Below are 16,334 nucleotides of genomic sequence, written 5' to 3'. Positions count from 1 at the left end.
TATCTGTCCACTTCTAGATTCTCTCTTCTGCTCTCCCATGACTGTCATATTTTTCATAGTGTTACACTTGTGTAATGTTTTTACAATATTACATTGCAATATATTTATTTGCTAGAATAAGCTCATTCGTGTGCATTTTCTCTTCCAAGTGAACTCTTTAATAATTTCCGACACTCTCTTCCACCTATGTTTTACAAAAGCTGCAGAGGTTCTCTGTGTCTGCGTCATCCCTGGTGATAAATGAAAGCTGAGGCAGTAACACTGTAGGGAGGACTGGGCTTGGGGACAGCAGCGGCGGGCAAGCGTCAGAGTAATCCAAGACCAGAATTCAGAACCTGGAGAGCAGATGCAAATCCCTGAAGCTATCTTCCTTGATTTTTATGGTTTTCAGTTGAACTGCTGACCATGGAAACCCAAGTCATACAACTTGCCCTTGGAGGTAAGGGCCACGGACACTGGTGTTGCTATGTTGGCCTTGGACTCTGGATCTGTGGTGAGCAGGGTTTGCATTTGAGCTTCACAGGTGAAAAGTCTGAGCCAGTTGTTGTGAAAATGGAGAGCTGCCATCTCTTTTCTGGATGTGGTCTGGGGATGCTGCGGACCAAGCCAGCATCCTTCTAGAAGCAGCTTTGGAGGTGCTCGGTGCTCTGATGGGTGCCCAGGGATCTGCACCGTGGAGGATGGAAACAGTTATCACAGGCTGCAGGGTGTTAGGATCGGGTGCTGCTGGTGCCCTGCCATAGAAAGGCCCAGAATGATAAACAGGTGCCTCGGATTTGGAGCAACAACTCCTCCTGACAAAGTGACCTGCCAGGGATGTTTACCGCAAATGTGATCTCAGGTCTCTGAATTCATCTACCCCCTGGACAGGGCTCATCCTTCCCATCCGTGTTTGGGTGAGAATCTTGCAGAGATGAAGATTTTTGTTGTAGTCCGATTTTTTGATAGAGTTGCTCTTTCTGAAGATAATTACACTGCACGATCGGGTTCAGGTGAAGCCATTCCTTTCCTGTGAGGGCAAGTCAGCTCCGCAGGATGGATGGAGGGCGGACGCCTGCCTTCCTGTGCATCCTGGCAGAAAAGCAGTGTGCAGGGAGGGTCTGCAGTCAGCGTCTAGGTCTGTAGAGGTGTCAGCTCAGGTAACAGATGATTCCCAAGCCAAAACAGGTGATTCTGCCCTTCCCATGGGAAGGTAGGGCCAAACTACCCCAGGTGATTCACACATCTGTTTGGAGTTCTGTGGGATCCCTCGCTCATTCTGAATCTCTTGGGAGAAGGAGAGGTCATTCTGTCTCTGTTTGTTTGTTTTTTAATAACTCAGGGAAGGTTATTCAGTGTGCTGAGAAATGGAGTGGCCAAGGTTCTAAATCCGGAAAGCCTGGGTTCTAGTTCTATTTCTGCTAATTATGAGCGTGCGACCTTCGATCGGTATTTCCCTTCTCCTAGTCTCAGTCTGCTTATTCATAAAATAGCAAGAGATTTGAAAAACGCCTGCTGTGGGGCTGTGGATCAAATGTGCTAAGATTGGGCTTCCCTGGTGGCACAGTGGTTGAGAGTCCGCCTGCTGAAGCAGGGGACACGGGTTCGTGCCCCGGTCCGGGAAGATCCCACATGCCGCGGAGCGGCTGGGCCCGTGAGCCGTGGCCGCTGAGCCTGCGCGTCCGGAGCCTGTGCTCCGCAACGGGAGAGGCCACAGCAGTGAGAGGCCCATGTAACGCAAAAAAAGAAAAAAAAATGTGCTAAGGTTTATGCAAGCTAACGGGATCTACAGACGTGTGGATACAAATATAACCACGTGTGGGAGGATGGAGGGATCCCACACAGCCCGCATCCATGCCTGAGAGGTTCTGGAGCTGGAGCTCCACTTGGTCACGGCCCAGCCAGGCCACACGCTGACCCTAATGTGGTTATGTGGGGGCACTCCTGCCTCAGACCCTCATGGAGCCTGGGGTGCTCTTGTCTCTCAGGAAGAGAAACACTGGAGCCAGGCAAAGGCCGGCTTCTATCTTCTGTATCACAGGCGCTGTCCCCATGCGATACACTCTGTGTGAAAAGAATGCCCCTTTCTCTCTTCATATTCAGTTTTCTCATCGACAGCATACGGGCCTTGGACTGGGTAATCTGTGATCATAGAATCTGTGATCTAGGCTCCACAGTTAGAATTCCCCACATGAACCCCAGACCTCTAGGTAGCCTGGCATTCCAACTCTAAAGAGGAATATTCTAAAATAACACCTCTGCAGCTGGGGGCTTCCAGAAGACCTTGGCTGCCATCCTGGAATGGTGGCACCACCAAACCTTGTCCAACTTGTACAGACACACTGGGAACATGCTTTATTTGATTTCTTTTATTTCCCCATTGTACTGTGCATGGTGCCTCCCCAAGGCTCAGGTGTCACTCAGGGCAGGTCCCTTTCAGTAGCCTACAGTTTCCTTTTCCTTCTTATTGAAGGGGTTGTAGGGTTTCGCAGTTGTGACCATTCTAGACAGTGGCCCCTGGTGACGGAAGAGGTCAACTGCCATTTCTCTCCGTAAGATGCTGTAAGAGAATGGAGGGGAAAAAAGACACATAAAATAAAATAAAAGCATATAACCTCATCTATCCTCCAACTAATGATACACACGTCGGGGTGCGGGGGGGCAGGGAGAGAGAGAGGAGAAGCACAGAACAGAAAGAAAGTGGTTAGTCCTTGTGCGTATTGTTTCCTTTATTTCATTTATTTGCATTCAGTTCATTGATTGCATTCTACGCATTATATTGCCATCAGTTTCATTGATTGAAAATCTACTTTGTGCCTAGAATTACAGTAGGTGCTAAGAATACAGAAAATACAGACAAAAGGAGGTGAGGCTGCAGAGGGGCAGCTGAATAACCCAGGGCTACCACACAAAGCCTCCGTGGGGGTGGGCTCAGGGTGCGAGGGCACCCAGAGGCAAGGTCACCTTTCTGGGTTGGGGAAGGACATCCACCCAGTGTCTATGTCAGGGAGGAATCAGGAGGGTCACGGTAAAGGCCAGCTGGTGCAAAGGTCAGAGTTCAGGGAGACAGGAAGGTGGGAGGGCATGGAGCATGTGGGCAGGGCTGGGAGGGGGAGAGGGAGACAAGGGCAGAGGCGGGAGGGGCCACGTGCAGGGCTGAGCGCTGGCTTCACCCTGCAGGTGGGGTAACCTGGTGGCTCCCTCATGATGCTCTCAACCCACACCTTAGTCTGCTCATCTCTCCAATGGAAATGATGCCCTACCAAGTTTCTGGTGAGAATTAAAAGGAAGGAAATAACCGTGAAAATGTAGAATACTATGTATGTAAATGATGCTTTCCAAACACCTTTTGTGTCCAGAGGTGTCCACGTCAGCATGGACCTGGGTCATGCCATCTCTCTTGAACAACTGCACACAGCCTGTAGCGGTTCTCCCATGAATCTGCTGCTACTTGAATCACACACACACACACCGCGATGCTCGTATGTGGCAGAAGTTATAGAGGACACGGCAAATGAATCTCAAGCGCCCTGTTTTTACACTGCGATTATCACGAAGTAACAATAGTTTTTTTCTGACGTTGTGAAAAAAGGCTGTTGAAATGAGAACTCCTCCTTCTGCGAAGGTTGAATTCTGGTGTGAGGGATGCACAGGAAACACTGAGCTGAGTGATGCAGACAGGAGTGGACGCCCTACCTTCAGACCTGGAGACTCACAGCATCCCTCTGACCCATCTCCTGCACCCCCGTCTCCCCGCCTTGAACCCCTGTCCCATAATCCCTTCCCTGCTCCTTTGCATCTCCTCTCAGCAGTACCCATCCTAGGGCACTGCTGGTGTCCTGCACACCACCCTCAGCATGTGTTATGGGGACCGCACGGCCCTCCCTCCCTTGGCATTGACATTCAAGGCCTAAGCCACTCAACCCCACTCAACCACCACTGCGGCCCATCGGCCACAAACTCTACCGCAAGTGCGCCATTCTTGCCCTGGGCGGGAAGAGGGGCCCTCAGTCCTTCCCCTGGTTGTCCTGTGGGAGCTCTTCATGTGACTGCGAGAGGAGAGCCATGAGCTGGAGGAGGGAGAGGGCTGGGGGGGCGTGGAGCTGCGAGGGAGGGCAGGCTGGCTGCTCGAGGGGAAGGTCTGATGTAGGGAGGCCCTGGGCCTGGCCAGCCAGCAGCGAGGGAACAGGGCTGAAGGGGAGCTGGAACTCACAGGGAAGGAAGAACCTTTGAGGCAAGTGGGAGCTCGTCTTTCCGGGAGGAAAGGAAACAGGAGTAGTGGTGGGAGTAGCGATTCTGAAGTGGGGGGAGGACACGGGGCTGGTGGTCCACCGGAGCAGGTAGGCGGGGGGCCTGGGGAGCAGCAGGGCAGCCCTCTGATGGGGAAGGTGGAGGGCTGCTGCCACCACGGGGCGGAGCCAGCTTTCCACGGAAGGAGAGCCGCAAGGGGAAGCCGTCAGGGCAGGCCCTGGGCAGGCGGCTTCTCAGGAACAGCGGGAGAAACAAAGAGCGCCTGGAGGCCATCAGCTTACTAAGGGCTCGTGATACTCAACAGACAGAGACTCAGACTCTCACGGCCGCTGGAAGCTTTTAGCGAAGAGAAAACAACAAAAACACATTAAGTGTAGTGTCACAAAAAAGCAGAGGCACTACCTCACCATGGAGAACCTCAAAGACCTGACTTTTTCTGATCACAGGGGCCAGGACAGGTGCAGACCACTGGCCGCCCTGCTGCAGGCCGCCGGCCTGTGTCAGCAGAGTGCTGTTAAAAATCTACACACCCCCCTGTGCCTTCTCACCACAGAGCCCCGCTGCCACGTCAGGAGCCCTTGTTTGGGGGACGCAGGGGTGATCGGGCTCCCAGCCCAACACGAGTCTGTCATTTCGTGTCACACAGTGGGTGACACTGTCTGTGTTTCCAGAGCCGGTGTGCACCCTGAGAATGAGAACCCCAGAGAAGACAGCTCCACGGGTCCTTGGGCCCCACTCTGGGACAGCAGGTGACAGCTGTGTGTGCAGTATGTGTGGGGTGAGTGTGGGGCTGCCAGGGGTCAGCAACCAGCCTGAGTCTGCTGCTGTGGCCATTACCCCAAATGGCCTAAAGACTCAGGCTCTTTTCTCAAGTAGCAACAGTGACCACAGTAGGAACAGGAGTAGTAACGGTGGAGGCTAGTTTCCCACGTAGGAATAAAGATTCCTCTGAAATATATTAGGGACTTTGGACCGCTAGCTCACGTGGCTGCAGAAACATGCCAGACCACAAGGCTGTCGGGGATGAGGTCTGAGAGATTTGGGGTGAGAGGATGGGCTGTGGACAGAAACGGCGACGGGTGAGAACCGGCTGCATTTGCCAGAAAAAGTATCCTCGAGTTTGCTCTCTCCTCGATCGTGAATTGCCCAGACGCAGGGCGTTACCCTGGCTTTTCTGGGCAATAAGTCTAAACGACAGATATAAGGATGCATTTAATTTTTACGTTGTTTCTTTAGGTCCTTCAGAGGAAGTAAAACACTGTGTCTAAATTTCTACCAGCCCTTCCTTTGGAATTTGTGTGATGTTTGACAATGTGTCTTGAGAGAAAACGGACTGAATGCAAAACACCAGCCTAGAAAGCCAATGACCTTCTTGAAAATGTTTCCCACCGGGTGGCCCAGAGATGCCGGCCAGTTGGCAAACTGTCCGAGCTAAGCTCAGTTGACGATGCGCCCCGTCGCCTTGTGGTCACTGCCCTTACCACGCGGCTCTCTACACACAGTTCACACTGAGGCGGGCGGAGACCTGAGAGCTGCCTCCCTAAGACCCCACGGCTGCGCGATGAGGGCTGCCTGGGGCAGGCAGAGGCCTGCCCTCGAGTATCTGTGAGACGAAGCCCACTGCCCCGAGAATCACGGCGTGGACCACCTCCTCCCTTCGTGAAGTCTTTGCTGAACCCACACAGGCGCCCTGCTGGCCTGGAGCCTCAGTTTCCTTACCTGTCAAATGGGAAGACAAGAGACCTTCCTCACACGGTCACAGGGTTGATGAGGCCAGTCAGTCCTTACAGGGCAGCGTCCCAGAAGCCCTCAGCTGTTAAGTGACTGTCACTATGAAGACACTGGGCATCCTCCAGGGTAACTGTTTATCCCTCGCTCACCGCTAGACTGGGAGCTCCTTGCAAACTGGGTCTAACTCTTGTGAATTCCTGGCACTGTAAACATTTGTTGACACAACATTTGTTGAATGAACCACACGCACATGAGTGTATGACTAGTGAACTGATGTATGAACCGCGGGCCGAGGTCCACGAGGCCCCGCCATATCCTGCCTCTCGGGATGATCAGGAAGCCCATCAGGGCAGGAGCTCGGACTCTGCCTGCAGGTCAGCACCCACCAGCCCCCCTGACCGCCCAGCTTCCTGGGTCCCTGCCCAGGCTCTCTCTCCGACGTCACCCTGCCTTTTCTTCTGCACAGCATGTGTCTCTGTCCAAAATCGTTTTAATTCATGTCTTCAGATACTTGTATGCCTCTTTGCTTCTGTCTTTCACGCCAGAACGTAGGTTCCTGAGAGCCTGGAGATTTCCCGCTCAACCCGGTGAGCACAGAGCCTTCAGCAGTGCCTGGCCCAGGGTGGGTGCTCAAAGAATGTTTCAGGAATGAGTGGATTCTCCACCAAAAAGGAGAAAAGGCACCAATGGAGGCGGGGGGCTGCATCGGTCCCCCTCCCAGATGCACACCCCCCGACCCACCACGAGAGCATATTTACTGGCACGGGGCCAGCCTCTGGACCCCGCATTTGCATCTTCAGAGCTGTGTTATCTTATTTGCAAGGCCAGGACGTCCATAAGATGCTTTCAAATTTGAGGTGTAATGAGCAATAATGCGTTGCTTCTCACTGGCAGCTTCAACACACAGGGTCTGCGCTAAATCCCCATCAGATGTCTCCTGTTTTCAATTTGCAAAACAGTGTTTAAAAATATATATGGCTTTCAACCGAATGTTGTCTTTCGTGAAAACTAAGGTGGCTAGTCACAAGAAGTGAAGACGTGTCCCGTGCAGCGTGTTCCATGCGTGTTCTGAGGACAATGCAGAAGGGTGATGTGTATGCAGAGCTGAGCCCAAGAGGCAAAGATGCCATCCACCTAAGATGCATTAAATATCTCAATATGCTCCTTTGAGCAGCAACAGTGGGGAATGGACTCTTCTGTCTTTTTGGACTCGACACCCTATTTTTTAAACAACGTAAATTTACTCTTAGTACCGAATGGCTCTTTAAGGGGCTAGTCATCAATAGGACACCTCCCCACCGCGTATCTGAGCGCACTGAGTAATAGGACTCATACTTACTGGTGCACTCCTGAATCGGGCGAGGGGGTCGTTGATGGATGATGAGAATTTGCTGGATGGGTGGCTGTGAAATGAACCTTACCAGTGTATCCTGGAATATTTGCAGAGCTAAAGGAAAGAGGGCAAGAAAGGAAAGGAAAATAACAATCTGTGAAATAGTCACGGTCACCAGCACCCAGCTATGAAAACACAAAGGAGGACGCAGTCTAAAGGTTTTGTCCCACGTCAGGTCTGGAAATCTGGCTGCCAGACAGGAAAGCGTGTGGGCAGGGGCCAGAGATGTGCAGATGACAGCCCTGCTCTAGGACTAAAGAAACTTACTTCAGGTCCATGTTTTTCTACTGTTTCAATTTGCATGCGTTTTACATACATGATTCACAGTTGAGCTCTGTTTTCTAATGAAGGACGACAGGTTTTCCTTACCAAAGAGTGGACCTGGGTCCCACACGGAGCTCTGTGACACCAACTCCAATATCAGTCACAACTGTGATTTTTTTTTTTTTTTTGATACGCGGGCCTCTCACTGCTGTGGCCTCTCCCGTTGCGGAGCACAGGCTCTGGACGCGCAGGCTCAGCGGCCATGGCTCACGGGCCCAGCCGCTCCGCGGCATGTGGGATATTCCCGGACCGGGACATGAACCCATGTCCCCTGTATCAGCAGGCGGACTCTCAACCACTGCGCCACCAGGGAAGCCCACAGCTGTGATTTTTAAATAATATTTATGTCTTGCCACCGTTAAAGTACTGATTTCATATAATTTCCTGAAATTGCACAAATTTAACTCAATTCCACTTACTCCTCTGCTTCCCTGGTCCTTTTCCCCTCCAGAGAGAGAGAGAGTAAAAGAAAAACACAAGAAGGTCTGGCAGGGTTTTTCAGTGTGGGTATAAAATCCCTCTCTAGAACGGCAAGCAAACATCCAAAAGAAATATTTTAGTGGGTAATTCAGAGAAGTGTGAATAATAAGTATTGTTTTTGCCATTTTTACAGCATATAAAACCCTTTCCGTGGATTATTTCCTGAGGAAGAGGTGGGCCCAGTCCCAGTGCCGCTTAAGACATGCAGCCTCACCCTCAGGTGCGAGGAAACATGTGAGGTTGAGACTATTTTCAAAGAGCAAGCACACGCTCTCTGCAAATCACAAGGCTCCCTCCAATAACACCCATCTCTGTGAAGTTCAGCTCTCAGGGTCCTCTTGCTGCCATGGCCAGGAGAGGGCCAGGGCTCAGCTTGCCCCGGCCACTCCAGGGCCCCTCCTCGGGAGCGTGACATTCCTCTGGCGAGGGTCCTTATCCTCGATGGAGGCCCAGACGCAAGGCAAAGAGCAGCGAGGACCGAGCCCCCATGGAAGGCAGAGGGACGGCTCCTCTGAGGGTCTCCTGGTTTCGTCCCATGCTTTCCACACATCCAATAAGCCAAGGAAACCTCCAAGCAGCACTGACCGCAGGAGGAATTTTCAAAATACGGAGCTTCAGGGAGGGTGCTGCGTACAGAGTCAGGGACAGGAAGACAGTGGAGGGCGGGGCAATGAACGGGGTGGGCTCAGGGGCAGGGGCTCAAATCTGGGCCTCAGCTACGAGAGGGGCAACAGTACCAAGCTCAAGGGCATGGGCAGGAGGGAGGCCAGATTCTACTTGTGTCTGTGGGCAGGCAGGTCCTCTGGTGTCCTTCTGGGCACCGATGATGTGCCCCTGGCATCAGCACGTTACGGGAAATGACGTATCAGGTAGGAATTGCACCAGTAAAATCCTGTGTCTCTTCCAAGCGCACCAGTCTGCGACTTGCTGGCTTGCAGGCAATAAAGCAGGGGACCCCGATGCCGACAAAGTGAAGGGCAAGCACATCAAGGGCAACAGAAGAGTAAGCCGTGCAAGTTAGTGGATCTTGTGAGGCCAGGAAAATCAGGGAGCCAGGCCTGCCCTGCCCTTGTCTCGGCCAGCTGCAGCCCGAGGGTGCACGTGGCCTCCCAGCGCCCTGGGGGGTCAAAGGGATTCAGTGAAGGTGAAAGCAACAGGCAAGTCTTTAGCACTTAGTAGGTGCTCAATTAATCGAGCATGTAAGATTTTAAAGAAATAAGAACTGTACGAAATAGGAGCCTGGCAGGCGAGGAATGCAGTTCGTCCAGGACAGGCAGCCCGAGAGAGGTGAAGACAGACAGTGGTTTCCAAACGCTGCTGCGTCCTGACGACTCACGGGGATTTTTAAAAGGTACTGATGCCTTACTCCTACCCCCAGACATTCGGATTTAATTGGCAAGCCGTGTAACCTGGGAATTGGGGTTTTTAATCTCTCCAGATAACTCCCGTGGGCAGCCAGGTTTGGAAGTCTCTGTTTCGGGCTTGTTGCAGGGACCTGGGTGAGTAAACCACTGCTGTCCAATTCTAGGCAGGGCCCTTCAGGGGTTCCTGGAATTTTCTTAAAGAATTGCAGCTGTATGTCACAGAGGTAACAAAAAATGGGGCAAAATCATTCATGTGTTGTGTCTCTCCCCAAACATTCATTAAAGCTTCCATGCATGTTACAAAGGAAATCCCCTTCCTCTGCGTGAGAGGTTTTTTCCACTGCCCTTAAAACACCTGCAGAATGAAAATGCCTCTGAAGTCATAACCTTCCATCAGAGCAGTTAAGAAGTCAAAGGTGGAAGCAAGTGATGTGTCAATCACAAGAAGGCCTTGATATAAAACATCACCCCACTATATGTGCCTTGTGGCATACAGGTTATTGACGTTAAACGGTATTATACATTACGTTATAATAATGATATTATATTACATCATATCTAAAAATAACACCCATGCACGAGTGGACTGAATTAAACATAAGCTGCTTAGGCCTGAGAAATGAATTCAGTTGCATAATAAACTGTCACATATTTGAAAACGAAAGTCCTCACCCACGCTGCTTCTAAAATCTATTCCATTTAACCCTTTGGCAGGGACATCACAGGGGGACTTTTTTCCGTCTTCAGGGCAACGTGTTGACCTTATATCAAGAGGAGAATAGTCTCTGGGGGACACTCTGCAGACCTGTGGCTGATGGGTGACACGGTTTTTCAGATGGAAGAAACAAAGATATTAGAGACACGGAAATGTACAGGCTCTAAGAGAATTTCCAGAGCAGTTGTACGTTCAAACCCACTCCCCCATTTAAGGAAAGCGAGAGAAACAGGAAACCATTTAAAGACAAGCGAAGTCTTCATGTTTGCCTTTGCTCCATAGTCTGTTGGACGCCTTCTTTGGTGCCCAGCTCCCACAGTAAGCCTATAGTTGGTTCACTAATGGGTAAATTTGAATAAATTGTTGCCTAGCTTTACAGCTAATTGGTTTTGCTCAGCAAAGCATAATAAAATAGAAATTAAATAACTTGAGAAATATAAGGAACTTCGGTAAATCAGTTAGAACGAGGGAGCCCAGATGGTGTGTAATGAAAAGCTAAATAGAACATAAGGAAAACATGGAGAAAACCGCGTTATATGTAGACTATAGGTCATGCATACGTGGATTAGAATTCCAGTGCGCACACGTTCTCTCCCTGTACCACAGGCCTGACGAGTCCTCACTGAGTGTGCGCCCTTTATGACACTTAACGTGAGTTGACTGGTTTAATCTCCCAACACTCTGGGTCGCTGGTCCTGGTATCATGCCCATTTCATAGATGCAGGCACTGGGGCCTCAGAAAAAGTCTAAGTCATGTGCCCAGAGACAACCGAGCTGGCAGGTGGCGGGACTGACCCGACCCAGAAGGCCCTGACACCCAGACTGCCAGCCGCGCCGGGAGAGCTGTGCTGGGTCAGGGTGGTCGGCGTCGTTCAGGGTATGGGTGTAGTGCACGTTCAAGCCACTTGGGCCCTCGTTCATTGAGAGCTATTCTGTGTCAAGTACAGATCGAGAAGAACTCAAACAGGCCTGACGCCTGACAGCTTTTACGCTAAGCAGTAAAGTTGTTAAATGCACGACTAGAGGTTTACAGAATCCAAGTGGGGCAAAGATCGCTGACGCACAGTAAGAGCCGGAGGGTGGGAGAGGGACGCAGAGGGAGGCGCGGGCTCAGACTGTCCCAGGGCTGGCATCGGCCTTCAGGGCTGCCCCCGCCAGCCCTGTGATCCTGGACACAGGATGGGAGCTTTCTGAGCCACCTCTGCCTAAGTCAGGGGTGGGGGGATGTGCAGCTCCCTTGCAGGGGCGGGGGGCCGGGTTAGCTGGGCCAAGTGCTGGCCTAGTGCACGTGTGGACAGAGAAGCTGGCAGGCCTGGGAAGGCTGAGGGGAAGGAGGGTCTGGGAACTGTGACTGGTTTTGCTGACCGTTCTGTGAGAAATCTAGATAAGACCAGAGTCACGCTGGCCACTGGGCTGTGCCTCCCTGAATGCGGTAAGATGTGGTAAGATCCCCAGGACCTGCTCAGGAATTAGTGTCACTCCTACCATCACCACACTCTAGAGGATGTTCTTCTCCCTCTGTTCTCAGGGAACCTTCCCCTCTGGCATCCGGGAGGGGACACAGAAAGGAGCCGACAGCCCCATCAGAGCAGGGCTGACGCCCAGGAAGCGCTCACTGGCCAGAGGCTGCCCTGGGGACTGAGGGGCTGTTCTCCTAACCGCTCATGGAATGAGTACCTGGGGCTCTTACATAATTTACTCTGCTTCAACCTCCCCATCTGTAAAGTGGGGAGAGAACTTATTCCCGCACCTCTGGCTTCATCACACTGCTTTGAAAAACAAATGAGAGAGTCGATGTGAAAGTTCTCAGAAAAGGCAGAAGTGTGGGCTAGTGTAAGGAACTGCTATTCATAGCCCGTCTTGAACCTGCCTTGTGGTCAGATTTTGTTAAAGGTGCAGCGCACCCGGGGACGGGCAGGGCGGCCCCTTCTTCCATCTCAGGCCTTGGCCCAGGGGTGCCTGGAGGTCACTTTGGACAATTACTCATGATTTGCAAATGCTTCATCAGAGAGACAACAGAGGTAAAGGCACAGTGAATACGAAACTGGGTGAAGTCCTGAAATAAAAGATTATGATTTAGTGGAAGACAGAACGGTGGAGGCGTCAGGCTGGTTTGGGAAACCAAATGGCAAACAGTGTCTGGAAAGCACCGGGTATGGGGTCGGAGGGCGCAGCCTCTGCTCTGTCACCTGGACGTGCCTCTCTCCTGCTCGAGCCCCAGCGTCCTCCTCGTTGGTAAAGGGAGGGGCTGGACCAGCTGAGACGCACATACGTGAGAGCCCACGTGGTCCATGGCAAAAGAAAAACACTCTCCCTTTTCTTAGGAAAGGGCAAGGTTCCATGCTTTTGGATCCCGAGTCTGCACAGATCTGCTGTTACACATCATTCTATAGTCAGGCACTTCGCACTGATGACTCCTGAATGCTAGGCATTTTCAAACAATGTGGGCCACAAAATAATTACTAACTGAAAACAAACTTCTCTTCCATCTCATTTTATAATAAGCTCTTGCAAAGAATATGGCTCTAGTATTTAAGAGTAGGCTTAAAAAACAGATTGGGAAAAAAATGGGGGGGCTCCCTACGTTAGTCTTACCTTGTTTGCTTGACACAGATTATGAGTGAGGATTGACTTTTTACCTTTTTTGTGTGTGTGTGTAATTTCTACTCAGTGCCTGAGCTTCAAGAACTGTTGAAGCCAATGGATATCGTGGATTCTAGTTCCTAAGCTAGGCCCAAGTTAGAAGTTAGGAACCTCAGTGGAAACTGAATTAATGTCTTGAGTTCCTTAACTAAATATCTTTTAATAACTGGCCCATCACTACCAAATCAGAAAATATTTTATTAATTTTAATGAGAAAACTCATGCAACAATTCTGCTCTTAAGGATTTGTTCTACAGAAATGGATGCATAAAACTGTGCAAAGATATATGTGGAGGATGTTTACTGCTGTATTTTTTTAACGATAGGAAAGATTTTAGTAACTACTTGGCCCTACGTAAACTATGATATAGCTTGTAGTGGAATATCACGCAGCCATTAAAAAAGATTTTCAAAGCCCTGCATAGAGCCTGGGAAAATGTCCATTGCACCTGTCAACCCAACACCGCCCCACACTCGCATGCACACACAGCGACATGCAGCTACCTACAGGCAGAAATTCATGCACGTTTGGCGGTAAAGTCTAAAACATGTATCACTTTTCAACACTGGCCCTGAAAATGAAAGAGGTATTCCACTTTTGACAAACATATTCGAATTGTTTTTATAATAAACACATTTGGAAGGAAAAGAATATGCTATTTGGTGAGCTTTAAGGCTAGCATTGAAGGTGTGTGTGCATACACATTGCACATAAACTCTGGTTCCACTGTAAATTTTTATAATACTTCCAGGAAAGGATTTTGTAACATGCTTAAAAATGTTTATATATTTTGACCTCATAATCCATTTCAAGGAGTCTCCCTTAAGTAAATAACTCCAAATTAGAAGAAGATTCACTTAAAGAGTGTTTGACAGCATTATTTATCATAGCAAAAAATGGAAAGAATTTACATATGTAACCTAAGTGAACTAGTCAATGACAGTACATCTACACCAATAAAAAATCATGATGAGTTCATAATAACATGTACCCATGATGATGTTGCAATGTTAAGGTAGTAAAAATTATATATGTAGTATGATCATAGCTATATAAATATACAGATACAAGATTCAGGATGACAGATGGAAATATGTCAAAATATTAATAATGCCTACGTTTCTGTGTAAAAGTTTAGTTATGTTTTTATTGTTATTAATTTTTCCTGTACTTTTTTCTATAATGATCAGATTCAGTTCTACAACTTTAAAAGTTATTTTTAAAACTATTAGTATAGGGCTTCCCTGGTGGCGCAGTGGTTGAGAGTCTGCCTGCCGATGCAGGGGACACGGGCTCGTGCCCCGGTCCGGGAAGATCCCACATGCCGCGGAGCGGCTGGGCCCGTGAGCCATGGTCGCTGAGCCTGCGCGTCCGGAGCCTGTGCTCCACAATGGGAGAGGCCACAACAGTGAGAGGCCCGTGTACCGCAAAAAAAAAAAACAAAAAATAACTATTAGTATAATCACCACCAATACATTGGGCATGTCAAATGAGATGGTGGCCAGAATACAAAATCAACGAATGAGGAAAATTTGAAAACATTTACCCTTTGGGGAAATTGGTGATTCCAACCACCTGCACCCAAGAGGCAGTAGCCTTGACTCTGTCTGCAATGCGGCTTCCACTGAAGGAGTCGGGGCAAGTACAGCTCCTGTCCTAATTGTCACAGGTTATGAGAACCTTAAAGATGATCTCATAAACGTACTTCCCTTTAAGAAAGTTTAAGATGAGGAAACAAAGGAAGAGTCATATTTGCTTTTGAATAGGATGGTACTCTACTGGGCACAAAGTAAGTTGACGTGTTTCTGGGTTTTGGACCTTATGCAAATGATGTCATGTTGTATGCATTCTTCTATACTTTGCTCAGTGTGGTACTGTGGAAAGGACATAACATTTTGTTTAGAGATTCAAGTATATGTAGCCAAACTATCAAGCAAAGCAAGCAAAGGATAAGCACAAAGTCTGATGTGATGACTTCTGGGTTGGGGAAGGAGACCAAGGAGATGAGGTTGGGAGGAATATACAGGTGGCTTAAAAGATACAGTACTATGTCCTTAGCTAGGCCCGGGATGCACAGGCATTTCCTTGTTATTTTGCTTTATATGTTACATATGACACTATACATTTTGTATCAATACTTCATAATAAAAATGGAAAACCTTTCTTTGTGTTAAAAGGTTAAGATTCTGTTAAAAAATGAAACCTCATCCAAAGAAGAAACTTTGCAACCTCGGAGGCCCTCTAGTGGCCAATTTGGGGAAGTACAGTTAATGTCCAATTCTTTTACATAATCCATTCAATTTCCTTTCCTTAAAAACACTAATTAACAGCAAGATGAGGTAGAATGGCATGCTCCCAAATTTACTTAAGTTAAATGGTATGTTCTACATCAAATTTTTAAAATGCTGCCAGACTGCTCTTTACTATCCTTGAAGAATGACCCAGAAGAATACATTTTATTCTTTAGCAAGAATGTTACATAAAACATTCCAAAATTCAGATGTACATTTCAAAGGAGAAATAAAATTTTATGCCAGTAGGATATTTTCAGTTGGGTTTATCCTCATATTCTTTCTTGAAAATTTTTTAGAATTGCCACGTTTAATAGCAATAATTTCCTTGCAGAAATTATGGAAGAATCATAACCAACGAACCCTTCCTCAGGACTCAGCTAAAACATCACAGCCTTCAAGTCTCGTGGGTGAAAGTGACCTCTCTGTACAACTGAGATCAAAAGCACTAAGCTCACTGCTCAGGAGACTCACTCCACGCTGCTCTATATTATCATTGTTGGTGAGCAGAGCTCACCGGCCCTGCAGGTTTGCAAGCTACGTGAGGGCCAAGTCTTTGTCACAGTACATGGAATATTTTATGTATTCTCTCCTCTTTTTTCTTTCTTTTTTGTTTTTGGTTGAAATAGATCAACTCATTTAATTCTTCAATGCAATAAGTTAAAGAAATATATTTTAAAACCAAATTTAGTTTTGAAACATATTTTAGTTTGGCCAACTAGTCAAAAGAATTAGACTCAGAATACATAACACTGGAAAATTCAAAATTATTATAGGGTGTAGAATAGGTCTGAAGGACAGCCAATGTGAAATTTAGCTATTTCGTCTCATGGACACAACTGATGTTTAAAAAAAATAGAAAGCAGCTAACATTTAAAATGCTGTCGTGATTCACACTATAGGCTTGCAGGATACCTCCTGCAAGGTTTTCAGTCACCACAGAAACTGATGGGGTAACAGCCATGATGTGTAGCAGCTCAGTGGCGTAATGAAGAAGATGTGGTACGTATATACCACGGAATATTACTCAACCATAAAAAGGAATGAAATAATGCCCTTTTCAGCAACATGGATGGACCTAGATATTATCATACTAAGTGAAGTAAGTCAGACAGAGAAAGACAAATACCACATATATCACTTATATGTGGAATCCAAAAAA

The 16,334-nt window shown here is 48.5% G+C and overlaps 1 protein-coding gene across 1 annotated transcript in view; it reads right to left on the bottom strand.

Moving 5' to 3' along the window:
- Positions 1–2,359: 2,359 nt before the first annotated feature.
- Positions 2,360–16,334, bottom strand: part of SPATA48 (spermatogenesis associated 48) — a 58,665-nt gene continuing 44,690 nt past the window's right edge. Inside the window, exons 10-11 of the mRNA XM_029233968.1 lie at positions 7,301–7,408; positions 2,360–2,539 (exon numbers count right to left, since the gene is read on the bottom strand). Coding sequence (XP_029089801.1) covers positions 2,416–2,539; positions 7,301–7,408 — 232 coding nt within the window. The 3' untranslated portion in view covers positions 2,360–2,415. The remainder of the gene's footprint in view (positions 2,540–7,300; positions 7,409–16,334) is intronic.

Source organism: Monodon monoceros, unplaced genomic scaffold, assembly GCF_005190385.1.
Source record: "Monodon monoceros isolate NGI ecotype Baffin Bay Population unplaced genomic scaffold, NGI_Narwhal_1 Super_Scaffold_2, whole genome shotgun sequence".
Taxonomy (NCBI): Eukaryota; Metazoa; Chordata; class Mammalia; order Artiodactyla; family Monodontidae; genus Monodon; species Monodon monoceros.
This window is presented reverse-complemented; position numbering and strand designations above follow the sequence as displayed.